At 40.1% G+C, this 13982-nt stretch overlaps 1 protein-coding gene across 1 annotated transcript in view; it reads left to right on the top strand.

Annotated features, from left to right (window-relative positions):
• Positions 1-13982, top strand: part of LOC129134007 (uncharacterized) — a 35241-nt gene that overhangs the window by 8503 nt on the left and 12756 nt on the right. Inside the window, exons 9-12 of the mRNA XM_077193255.1 lie at positions 5708-6034; positions 11055-11081; positions 11738-11764; positions 13495-13521. Coding sequence (XP_077049370.1) covers positions 5708-6034; positions 11055-11081; positions 11738-11764; positions 13495-13521 — 408 coding nt within the window. The remainder of the gene's footprint in view (positions 1-5707; positions 6035-11054; positions 11082-11737; positions 11765-13494; positions 13522-13982) is intronic.

The following is a 13982-nucleotide window of genomic DNA, read 5'->3' as shown; positions in this document are numbered from 1 at the left end:
GGACAGGTGAGGGGAACACCTGGATGTGGGATAGAGACACCTGGACAGGTGAGGGGAACACCTGGAGATGGGATAGAAACACCTGGACAGGTGAGGGGAACACCTGGAGATGGGATAGAAACACCTGGAGATGGGATAGAGACACCTGGACAGGTGAGGGGAACACCTGGATGTGGGATAGAGACACCTGGACAGGTGAGGGGAACACCTGGATGTGGGATAGAGACACCTGGATGTGGGATAGAGACACCTGGACAGGTGAGGGGAACACCTGGACAGGTGAGGGGAACATTTGGAGATGGGCTGGGAACACCTGGAATGAGATGGAAACACCTGGAGATGGGATAGAGACACCTGGAGAGGTGATGGACACATCTGGAATGGGCAGGGAACACCTGGAGTCACCTGGGCTCACCTGGGGATCCCAAATTCAATAAAATTCCCGGATTTTGGATTTTTTTTGCCTCTTTTTTTTTTGCTTTTTTTTTTTTTTTTTTTTTTTTTACCTGGTTGGGTCTGGTGGGTGGGGGAGGGGTGGGGAAATTGGGGGGAAAATGGGAAAAATTGGGAAAAAAGGGAAAAAAGGGGAAAATCGGAATTTTGGGGAAAATGGGGAAAGTGGAAAAATGGGGGGAAATGGGGGAAAATGGGAGGAAATGGGGAAAATTGGGGAAAATGGGGGAAAATGGTGAAAATTTGAAGAAATGGAATTTTTGGGGAAAATGGGGGAAAATGGAGGGGAAAGGGAAAATTGGAAAATTGGAATTTTTGGGAAAAAATGGGAAAAATGGGGGAAAAAATGGGGGGAAATTGGGGAAATGGGAAAAATTGGGAAAAAGTGGGGAAATTGGAGGAAAACATGGGAGAAAAGGAGGGGAAATGGGAAAACCCCCAAAATCCCCCCAAATCCCCCCAAAACCCCAAAATCCCCCAAATCCCCCAAAATCCCCCAAATCCCCCCCCAAAATCCCCCAAATCCCCCAAATGTCCCCAAATGTCCCCAAATGTCCCCAAATCCCCCCAGGCCCCTCCCGGCCCCGCCCTTTTCCCGCCGCCCTTTGGATCCGGGCGGTTCCGGGGCCGAAGTTCCGGGAGCGGCTCCGGGGCCGCGGCCGCAGGTGGGGCCTGGACCGGGATTGGGATCGGGATCGGGACCGGGATCGGGATCAGGATCGGGACCGGGATCGGAATCGGGATCGGGATCGGGATCAACATCGGGATCAACATCGGGATCAGGATTGGATTGGGACTGGGATCGGGATTGGGACTGGGATCGGGATTGGGATTAGGATCAGGATCAGGGATTAGATTGGGATTGGGATCGGGATCGGGACCAGAATCGGGAATAGGATCAGGATCAGGATCGGGATCGGGATCGGGATCAGCACCAGGATCAGGATTGGATTGGGATTGGGATTGGGATCGGGATTGGGATCAGAATCGGGATCAGGATCAGGACCAGGACTGGGATTGGGATTGGGATCAGGATCAGGACTGGGACTGGGATCGGGACTAGGATCAGGATTGGGACTGGATTTGGATCAGGATTGGGATTAGGATCAGGACCAGGATTGGGATCAGGATTAGGATCGGGATCAGGGATTAGATTGAGATTGGGATCAGGATTGGGATCAGAATCAGGAATAGGATCAGGATCAGGATCAGGGATTAGATTGGGATTGGGATCGGGATCGGGATCAGAATCAGGAATAGGATCAGGATCAGGATCGGGATCAGGGATTAGATTGAGATTGGGATCGGGATTAGGATTGGGATCAACATCGGGATCAGCACCAGGATCAGGATTGGATTGGGATTGGGATTGGGATCAGGATTAGGATCAGGATCAGGGATTAGATTAGGATTGGGATTGGGAATAGGATTGGGATTGGGACCGGGATCGGGATCAGGATTGCATTGGGATCAGCATTGGGATCGGGATCAGGAATAGGATCAGGATCAAGAATAGGATCAGGAACAGGATCGGGAACAGGATCAGGAACGGGACCAGGAATGGGGTCAGGAATGGGATCGGGAATGGGGTCAGGAATGGGGTCAGGAGTCCCGACCCCGCTGCTGCTCCTGGTGCTCTCCGTGCTCCATCCCACAGTGGGTGAGTCTGTGGGATCGGGAACTTCGGGATCCCGTCCCGGGAATGGGGAACCCCGAAAATCCTGGGAACCCCGAAAATCCTGGGAATGGGAAACCCCAAAAACCCTGGGAACCCCGAAAATCCCGGGAATGGGAAACCCCGGGAATGGGAAACCCCGGGAATGGGGAACCCCAAAAACCCCGGGAACCCCAAAAACCCCGGGAATGGGAAACCCCCAAAAACCCTGGGAGCTCCACAAATCCCGGGAATGGGAAACACCAAAAACCCCAGGAACCCCAAAAAAATCCCGGGAACCCCAAAAATCCCGGGAACGGGAAACCCCAAAAATTCCCAGGAATGGGAAACCCCAAAAACCCCGGGAACCCCAAAAACCCCGGGAATGGGAAACCCCAAAAACCCCGGGAACCCCAAAATTCCTGGGATATGGAACCCCAGAAATCCCGGGATATTGAACCCCAAAGATTTGGGAATATTCATCCCAATCAATCCCGGGATATCGATCCCAAAGAATTTGGGAGGATTGATCCCAAAGAATTCTGGGATATTGATCCCAAAGAATGCCAGGATATCGATCCCAATCAATTCAGGATTATTGATCCCAATCAATCCCAGGATATCAATCCCAATCAATTGCTTGGGATCAATGATCAGTCTGGGAATATTGACCCCAATCCATTCAGGATTATTGACCCCAATCAATTGACCCCCAATTATTGATCCCAAATCAATCAGGGATTATTGACCCCAATCAGTTGGGGATTATTGATCCCAATGAATTTGGGAATATTGATCCCAATCGATTCAGGATTATTGACCCCAAATCAATGATCCCAATCAATCCAGGATTATTGACCCAAATCAATCAGGGACTATTGATCCCAATCAATCAGGGATTATTGACCCAAATCCATTCCCAGGATTATTGATCCCAAATCAATCAGGGATTATTGACCCCAATCCATCGGGAATTATTGATCCCAATGAATTTGAGAATATTGGTCCCAAACAATTTGGGAATGTCGATCCCAATCAATTTGGGAATATTGATCCCAGTCCATTCAGGATTATTGACCCCAATCAATTCAGGATTATCGATCCCAATCAATCAGGGATTATCGATCCCAATCAGTTCAGGATTATTGACCCCAATCAATCCGGGATTATCGATCCAAATCAATTCAGGATTATCAATCCAAATCGATTCAGGATTATCGACCCCAATCAATCCCAGGATTATCGTTCCCAATCAGTTCAGGATAATCAATACCAATCAATCCAGGAGTATCGATCCAAATCAGTTCAGGATTATCAATCCAAATCAATCAGGGATTATCGATCCCAATCAATGATCCAAATCAATTCAGGATTATCGACCCCAATCAATCAGGGATAATCGATCCCAATGGATTCAGGATTATCAATCCCAATCAGTTCAGTATTATCGATCCAAATCAATTCAGGGATTATTGACCCCAATCAGTTCAGGATTATCGATCCCAATCAATCAGGGATTATCGATCCCAATCAATTCAGGATTATTGACCCCAATCAATTCCGGATTATCGATCCCAATCAGTTCAGGATTATCGACCCAAATCAATCAGGGATAATCAATTCCAATCAATTCGGGATAATCGATCCAAATCAATCAGGGATTATCAATCCCAATCAATTCAGGATAATCAATCCCAATCCATTCAGGATTATCAATCCAAATAAATTCAGGATTATCGATCCCAATCAATCAGGGATTATCGATCCAAATCAATGATCCAAATCAATTCAGGATTATTGATCCCAATGGATTCAGGATTATCGACCCCAATCCATTCAGGATTATCGATCCCAATCAATCAGGGATTATCGATCCCAATCAATTCGGGATTATCGATCCAAATCAATTCAGGATTATCGATCCAAATCAATCAGGGATAATTGATCCAAATCAATTCAGGATTATCAATCCCAATCAATCCGGATTTATCAATCCCAATCCATTCAGGATTATCAATAACAATCAATCCGGGATTATCGATCCCAATCAGTTCAGGATTATCGATCCAAATCCATTCAGGATTATCAATCCCAATCAATCTGGGATAATCGATCCCAATCAGTCCAGGATTATTGATCCCAATCAGTTCAGGATTATCGATCCCAATCAGTTCAGGATTATCGATCCCAATCAATTCAGGATTATCAATTCCAAATCAATCAGGGATTATCAATCCCAATCAATCCAGGATTATTGATCCCAATCAGTTCAGGATTATTGATCCAAATCCATTCAGGATTATCGACCCAAATCAATCCAGAATTATCAATCCCAATCCATTCAGGATTATCGATCCCAATCAATCAGGGAATATTGATCCCAATCAATTCAGGATTATCGATCCCAAACAATTTGGGAATATTGATCCCAATCCATTCAGGATTATTGACCCAAATCAATCCATGATTATCGACCCCAATCAATTCAGGATTATTGATCCCAATCCATTCGGGAATATTGATCCCAATCAATCCAGGATAATCGACCCCAATCAATTCAGGATTATCAATCCAAATCGATTCAGAATTATCGATCCCAATCAGTTCAGGATTATCAATCCAAATCAATCCAGAATTATCGATCCCAATCAATGATCCCAATCAATTCAGGATTATCAATCCCAATCAATTCAGGATTATTGATCCCAATCAGTTCAGGATTATCGACCCAAATCAATCAGGGATTATCGATCCAAATCAGTCCAGGATTATTGATCCCAATCCGTTCAGGATTATCGATCCCAATCAATTCAGGATTATCAATTCCAAATCAATCAGGGATTATTGATCCCAAATCAATTCAGGATTATCGATCCCAATCAATCAGGGATTATCGATCCCAAATCAATTCAGGGTTATCGATCCAAATCCATTCAGGATTATTGACCCCAAATCAATCAGGGATTATTGACCCGAATCAGTTCAGGATTATTGACCCAAATCAATCCAGGATTATCGATCCCAATCAATCAGGTATTATTGACCCCAATCAATTCAGGATTATCGATCCAAATAAATTCAGGATAATTGATCCCAATCAATTCAGGATTATCAATCCCAATCAATTCAGGTTTATCAATCCCAATCAATTCAGGATTATCGATCCCAATCAATCAGGGATTATTGATCCCAATCAATCCAGGATTATCAATCCCAATCAATTCAGGGTTATCGATCCCAATCAATCAGGGATTATCAATCCAAATCGATTCAGAATTATCGATCCCAATCAGTTCAGGATTATCAATCCCAATCAATCAAGGATAATCGATCCCAATCAATCAGGGATTGTCAATACCAATCAATCCAGGATTATTGATCCCAATCAATTCAGGATTATCAATCAAAATCCATTCAGGGTTATCGATCCAAATCCATTCAGGATTATCGATCCCAATCAATCCAGGATAATCGACCCCAATCAATTCAGGATTATCAATCCAAATCAATCCGGGATTATCGACCCAAATTACCGGCCGATCATTGCCCCGCCCCCTGCCCCGCCCCTCACCCGGGGCCATTTTCCCTCCGTCTCCTCAGGGCAGCTCCGGGAGCCGCTGCTGCTGCTGGAGGGGCCGGGGCCGGGCGGGCTCCGCCTGCGCTGCGTCCCGGAGCCGCCTCTGCCGGGGCTGCGGCTGCTCTGGAGCTCCGGGAACCGGCCCGGGAACAATTCCGGGAATAATTCCGGGAATTCCGGGGATATTTCCGGGAATAATTCCGGGGACAATTCCGGGAATTCCGGGGATATTTCCGGGAATAATTCCGGGATCTCGCTGCTGCTGCCCCGCCCGAGCTCCGGTGCCGCCGGCGCCGTTTGCCGCGCGCTGGCTCCGGGATCGGCCGCCGAGTCCGCCGTGGTCATCGCCGGTGAGGGGCTGGAAAACCGGGAATAAAGCGGGGATAAAGCGGGGATAAAGCGGGAATAAAGCGGGAATAAATTGGGAATAAAGCGGGAATAAAGCGGGAATAAAGCGGGAATAAAGAGGGAATAAACCGGGAATGAATCGGGAGTAAAGCGGGAATAAAACGGGAATAAATCGGGAATAAAGCGGGAATAAAGCGGGAATGAATCGGGAATAAAGCGGGAATGAACCGGGAATAAAACCGGGAATAAAGCGGGATAAAGCGGGGATAAAGCGGGAATAAAGCGGGAATAAAGCGGGAATAAAGCGGGAATAAATTGGGAATAAATCGGGAATAAAGCGGGAATAAAGCGGGAATAAAGCGGGAATGAATCGGGAATGAACCGGGAATAAAGCGGGAATAAAGCGGGAATAAATCGGGAATGAATCGGGAATAAAGCGGGAATAAAGCGGGGATAAAGCGGGAATGAAGCGGGAATAAATCGGGAATAAAGCGGGGATAAATTGGGAATAAAGCGGGGATAAAGCGGGAATGAAGCGGGAATGAATTGGGAATGAAGCGGGAATGAAGCGGGAATAAAGCAGGAATGAAGCGGGGATAAATCGGGAATAAAGCGGGAATAAAGCGGGAATGAAGCGGGAATAAAGCGGGGATAAATCGGGAATAAAACGGGAATGAAGCGGGAATGAATCGGGAATGAAGCGGGAATAAAGCGGGAATAAAGCGGGAATTAATCGGGAATAAAGCGGGAATGAATCGGGAATGAATCGGGAATAAATTGGGAATAAAGCGGGAATAAAGCGGGAATAAATCGGGAATAAAGCGGGAATAAAGCGGGAATGAATCGGGAATGAATCGGGAATAAATTGGGAATAAAGCGGGAATAAAGCGGGAATAAATCGGGAATAAAGCGGGAATAAAGCGGGAATTAATCAGGAATAAATCGGGAATAAATCGGGAATTCTGCACCCCATGGCAAATCCAGTGGGGTTCGGGGTTTTTTTGGCATTTTCTGGGGTTTTCTGGGGTTTTTCTTGGGTTTTCTTGGGTTTTTCGGGATTTTCCATGGGGTTTTAAAATTCTCCTGGCATTTCCTGGGGTTTTCTTGGGTTTTCTTTGGTTTTCCGGGGTTCTCTGGGGTTTTCTTGGGTTTTTCGGGATTTTCCATGGGTTTTGAAAATTTTCTGGGGTTTTCCGGGGTTTTCGGGGATTTTTCTTGGATTTTCCAGGGTTTTCTTGGGTTTTCTGGGTTTTCAATGGGTTTTTAAAATTTTCTGGGTTTTTTCTGGGGTTTTTGGGGAATTTTTCTTGGTTTTTCTTGGTTTTTTTGGGTTTTCTTGGGTTTTCCATGAGTTTTTTAAATTTTCTGGGATTTTCTAGGGTTTTCTTGGGTTTTTCTGGGGTTTTCTGGGATTTTCTGGGATTTTCTTGGGTTTTCTGGGATTTTTCTGGGATTTTTCTGGAGTTTTCTGGGGTTTTCTGGGATTTTCTGGGATTTTCTTGGGTTTTCTGGGATTTTTCTGGGATTTTTCTTGGGTTTTTCTGGGGTTTTCTGGGATTTCCTGGGGTTTTCTTGGGTTTTCTGGGGTTTTCTGGGGTTTTCTGGGGTTTTCAAGGATTTTCCAGGGGTTTTTAAAATTTCCTTGGGTTTTCCAGGGTTTTCTGGGCTTTTCTGGGGTTTTCCGGGATTTTCCATGGATTTTAAAAATTTTTCGGGGTTTTCCGGGATTTTCCATGGGGTTTTAAAATTTTCTGGGATTTTCCGGGGTTTTCTGGGCTTTTTCTGGGGTTTTCTGGGGTTTTCTTGGGTTTTCTTGGGTTTTCAGGGATTTTCCATGGGGTTTTAAAAATTTTCTTGGGTTTTCTTGGATTTTCCATGGGTTTTTAAAATTTCCAGGAGTTTTCTGGGATTTTCTGGGATTTTCTGGGTTTTTCCAGGGTTTTTCTGGGGTTTTCTGTGGGTTCCAGAAGGTCCCAAATTGGCTGGGATGGGAATTCCCAGTTTGGGAATGGGAAATTGGGGAATTCCCAGTTTGGAAATTGAATTCCCAGTTTGGGAATGGGAAATTCCGAATTTCGGGATCCAAACCCCCCAGTTTGGGACAGAATTGCTGGGTTTTGACAGAATTCCAATTTCTTGACAAAATTCCCATTTTTTTTGGTGCAATTCCCTATTTCTGACGAAATTCGAATTTTTCAGCAAAATTCCCGTTTTTAATGGAATTTCCTGGGGTTTTGGCCATAATTCCCATTTTTTACAGAATTCCTATGGGTTTTTTTTCGATAATTCCCATTTTTTTAATGAAATTCCCGTGGTTTTTCCCCATAATTCCCATTTTTAACAGAATTTCCCATTTCTTTGCCATAATTCTCATTTTTAACAGAATTCCCGGATTTTTTGCCATAATTCCCATTTTTTTGCCATAATTCCCATTTTTTCACCATAATTCCCATTTTTTTTGCCATAATTCCCATTTTTTTCTCAATAATTCCCATTTTTTCTCAATAATTCCCATTTTTTTCTCAATAATTCCCATTTTTTCTCAACAATTCCCATTTTTTCACCATAATTCCCATTTTATTTTCCATAATTCCCATTTTTTTCACCATAATTCCCATTTTTTTCTCAACAATTCCCATTTTTTCACCATAATTCCCATTTTTTCACCATAATTCCAATTTTTTCTCAATAATTCCCATTTTTTCTCAATATTTCCCATTTTTTTGCCATAATTCCCATTTTTTCTCAATAATTCCCATTTTTTCACCATAATTCCCATTTTTTCCCAATAATTCCCATTTTTTCACCATAATTCCCATTTTTTCACCATAATTCCCATTTTTTTGCCATAATTCCAATTTTTTTCTCAATAATTCCCATTTTTTTTCCTTAATTCCCATTTTTTCACCATAATTCCCATTTTTTTTACCATAATTCCCATTTTTTCCCCATAATTCCCATTTTTTCCCAATAATTCCCATTTTTTCACCATAATTCCCAATTTTTTGGCCATAATTCCCATTTTTTCTCAATAATTCCCATTTTTTTCCCATAATTCCCATTTTTTCACCATAATTCCCATTCTTTTCCATAATTCCCATTTTTTGGCCATAATTCCCATTTTTTCTCAATTATTCCCATTTTTCTCAATAATTCCCATTTATTTGCCATAATTCCCATTTTTTTCCATAATTCCCATTTTTTTGCCATAATTCCCATTTTTTCTCAATAATTCCCATTTTTTTGCCATAATTCCCATTTTTTCTCAATAATTCCCATTTTTTTGCCATAATTCCCATTTTTTTTCCATAATTCCCATTTTTTCACCATAATTCCCATTTTTTCTCAATATTTCCCATTTTTTCTCAATAATTCCCATTTTTCCCCAATAATTCCCATTTTTTTGCCATAATTCCCATTTTTTCTCAATAATTCCCATTTTTTCTCAATAATTCCCATTTTTTTCTCAATAATTCCCATTTTTTTACCACAATTCCCATTTTTTCCCCATAATCCCCATTTTTTCTCAATAATTCCCATTTTTTTCTCAATAATTCCCATTTTTTCTCAATAATTCCCATTTTTTTCTCAATAATTCCCATTTTTTCTCAACAATTCCCCTTTTTTCACCATAATTCCCATTTTTTTCCATAATTCCCATTTTTTCTCAACAATTCCCATTTTTTTGCCATAATTCCCATTTTCTGGCCATAATTCCCATTTTTTTTGCCATAATTCCCATTTTTTCACCATAATTCCCATTTTTTGCCATAATTCCCATTTTTTCTCAATAATTCCCATTTTATTTTCCATAATTCCCATTTTTTCTCAATAATTCCCATTTTTTCACCATAATTCCCATTTTTTCTCAATAATTCCCATTTTATTTTCCATAATTCCCATTTTTTTGGCCATAATTCCCATTTTTTCACCATAATTCCCATTTTTTTGGCCATAATTCCCATTTTTTCTCAATAATTCCCATTTTTTTTTCCATCATTCCCATTTTTTCACCATAATTCCCATTTTTTCACCATAATTCCCATTTTTTTGGCCATAATTCCCATTTTTTCTCAATAATTCCCATATTTTTTCTGACAATTCCATTGTTTTTTACCATTTTCCCTTTATTTTCCCCCAAAATTCCCATTTTCCTCCCCAGACCTTTTCTTCCCATCCTCGTCCCCGTGGCTCCCGGCCTTCGTCCTCCTCCTCATCCTCGCCCTGGGCCTGGTTCTGGTCTCCGCCCTTCGGCTGCGCCGTGAGCACCAAAATCCCCCCAAAATCCCCCAAAAATCCCCCAAAAATCCCCCAAAAATCCCCCAAAAATCCCCCAAAAATCCCCCAAAAAATCCCCCAAAAATCCCCCAAAAATCCCCCCAAAAATCCCCCAAAAATCCCCCAAAAATCCCCCAAAAATCCCCCAAAAATCCCCCAAAAATCCCCCAAAAATCCCCCAAAAATCCCCCCAAAAATCCCCAAAAATCCCCCAAAAAATCCCCCCAAAATCCCCCAAAAATCCCCCAAAAATCCCCCAAAAAATCAAATTGATTGTAATTGATGCATTATTTACTCATTAATAGCCCATTATTAATTAACCCGTTCATTACCAATTAATGGCTCAGAATTTATTCAATAATTACCAAATAATTCCCCATTAATAACCCATTAATTTCCCCATTAATAACCCATTAATTTCCCCATTATTAACCCATTAATTGCCCATTATTAACCCATTAATTGCCCATTAATCAGCCGTAATTATTAACACATTTAATTACCCATTAATAACCCATTAATTCCGCAATAATCAACTGTAATTGATGCATTATTTACTCATTAATAGCCCATTATTAATTAACGCGTTCATTTCCAATTAATGGCTCAGAATTTATTCAATAATTACCAAATAATTCCCCATTAATAACCCATTAATTTCCCCATTAATTCCCCAATAATTACCCATTAATTCCCCAATAATTACCCATTAATTACCCATTAATTTGCTTTTAATTACCCCAGGTGACCGCCGGATTCTGGCTCAGGAACGTGAGTGCATGAACCAATTAATTATTTATTATTAATTAATTATTATTAATTATTAATTAATTTTTCATGATTTTAAATTAATTTTTCCTGATTTCAATTAATTTTAATTTTAATTTTGATTTTCTTTTAGGAAAGTAAAAATTAATTACAGTATAAAATAAAATAAAATAAAATAAAATAAAATAAAATAAAATAAAATAAAGTAAAATAAAATAAAATAAAATAAAATAAAATAAAATAAAATAAAAGTAAATTTGCAATGAAATGAAATAAAATCGCTGAGATTAAATTAAATTAAATTAAAAATAATTAATAATGAATTAATTAAAAATTGAATAAAATATGAAATGAAATGAAATGGATGAGATTAAATTAAATTAAAATAAAATAAAATAAAAATAATTAATAATAAATTAATTTAAAACATAGAATAAAATATGAAATTAAATTAAATGAAATTTTAAAAATGGATTAGATTAAATTAAAGTAAATTAAATAATTTTAATTTAATTTAATTAATTAAATTTAATTTAAAAAAAATAAAATGAAATATGAAATGAAATTAAATGAAATCTTATAATAAAATAAAATAAAATAAAATAAAATAAAATAAAATAAAATAAAATTTAAATTCCAATTTCCTCTCCCGTTCCCAGGGAAATCCCAGCAGGAAATCAGCGAGGGTGAGCTCAGCTCCGGAATTCCCGAAAATTCCCCAAAATTCCCAAAAATTCCCAAAAATTCCCCAAAATCCCCGACCCTAAATCCCCAAATTCCCGAAATTTTCGTCCCTAAATCCCGAAATTCCCGACCCTAAATCCCAAAAATTCCCGGAATTTTTGTCCCTAAATCCCCAAATTCCCCAAAATTTTTGTTCCTAAATCCCCAAATTCCCAAAATTCCCGACCCTAAATCCCCAAATTCCCAAAATTTTCGTCCCTAAATCCCAAAAATTCCCAAAATTTTTGTCCCTAAATCCCCAAAATTCCCGACCCTAAATCCCCAAATCCCCAAAATTCCCGACCCTAAATCCCAAAATTTTCGTTCCTAAATCCCAAATTCTCAGGAATTCCCGAAATTTTTGTTCCTAAATCCCCAGAATTCCCGAAATTCGCGACCCTAAATCCCAAAACTTCCTGGAATTCCCGACCCTAAATCCCCAAAATTCCCAAAAATTCCCGACCCTAAATCCCAAAATTTTTGTCCCTTAATCCCCAAAATTCCCGACCCTAAATCGCAAAATTTCAGAAATTTTCGTCCCTAAATCCCCAAAATCCCCAAATTCCCGACCCTAAATCCCCAAATTCCCGGAATTCCCGACCCTAAATCCCAAAATTTTCGTTCCTAAATCCCCAAATTCCCAAAAATCTTCGTCCCTAAATCCCCAAAATTCCGAATTTCCCGACCCTAAAACCCCAAAATCCCCAAAATTTTTGTCCCTAAATCCCCAAGATTCCCGGAAATTCCCGACCCTAAATCCCCAAATTCCCGAAATTCCCGACCCTAAATCCCCAAATTCCCGAAATTCCCGATCCCAAATCCCCAAAATTCCCGAAATTCCCGACCCTAAATCCCCAAATTTCAGAAATTTTCGTTCCTAAATCCCCAAATTCCCAAAAATTCCGGATCCTAAATCCCCAAATTCCCGAAATTTTTGTTCCTAAATCCCCAAAATTCCCGAAATTCCCGACCCTAAATCCCCAAATTCTCAGAAATTCCCGACACTAAATCCCAGAAATTCCCGAAATCTTCGTCCCTAAATCCCCAAAGTCCTGAAATTCCCGACCCTAAATCCCAAAATTTTCGTTCCTACATCCCCAAATTCTCGAAATTCCCGACCCTAAATCCCCAAAAATCCCCCAAATTTTTTGTCCCTAAATCCCCAAATTCCCGAAATTCCCGACCCGAAATCCCCAAATTCCCGAAATTTTTGTTCCTAAATCTCCAAATTCCCGAAATTCCCGACCCTAAATCCCCAAAATCCCCAAAATTCCCGTCCCTAAATCCCCGAATTCCCGACCCTAAATCCCAAAATTTTCGTTCCTAAATCCCAAAATTCTCAGGAATTCCCGAAAATTTTCTTCCTAAATCCCCAAAATTCCCAAAAATTTCCGACCCTAAATCCCCAAAAATCCCAAAATTTTTGTCCCTAAATCCCCAAATTCCCGAAATTTCGGTTCCTAAATCCCCAAATTCCCTGAATTCCCGTCCCTAAATCCCCAAAATTCCCGAAATTCCCGACCCTAAATCTCCAAATTCCCGAAATTCCCGACCCTAAATCCTCAAATTCCCAAAAATTCCCGACCCTAAATCCCCAAATTCCCGAAATTCCCGACCCTAAATCCCAAAATTTTCGTTCCTAAATCCCCAAAATTCCCAAAATTTCGGTTCCTAAATCCCCGAATCCCGGCAGAGATGGAGGAGCTGAGGATGGAGCTGGGTAAGAGCTGCCCTCATTCATTAATTAATTAATAGCCGCTAATTAATTCTTATTAGTACTTAATTAGCCGCTAATTAATTATTATTAGCACTTAATTAGCGGCTAATTAATTATTATTAGCATTTAATAGCGGCTAATTAATTATTATTAGAATTTAATAGCCACGAATTAATTATTATTAGGATTTAATAACCGCTAATTATTATTATTAGCATTTAATTAGCCACTAATTAATTATTATTAGGATTTAATAGCCGCGAATTAATTATTATTAGGATTTAATAACCGCGAATTAATTATTATTAGCATTTAAATAGCTCATTAATAAACAGAGATTAATGATTTATGAGGCATTGGTTAATTAGATAAATAATGATTGATAAGGCATCGATTAATTAATGATTGATTAGGCAGGGATCAATTAATTATTCATTAGATATTGATTATTTATTAGACATTAA

This window comes from Agelaius phoeniceus, chromosome 37, assembly GCF_051311805.1.
Source record: "Agelaius phoeniceus isolate bAgePho1 chromosome 37, bAgePho1.hap1, whole genome shotgun sequence".
NCBI classification, from domain to species: Eukaryota; Metazoa; Chordata; class Aves; order Passeriformes; family Icteridae; genus Agelaius; species Agelaius phoeniceus.
This window is presented reverse-complemented; position numbering and strand designations above follow the sequence as displayed.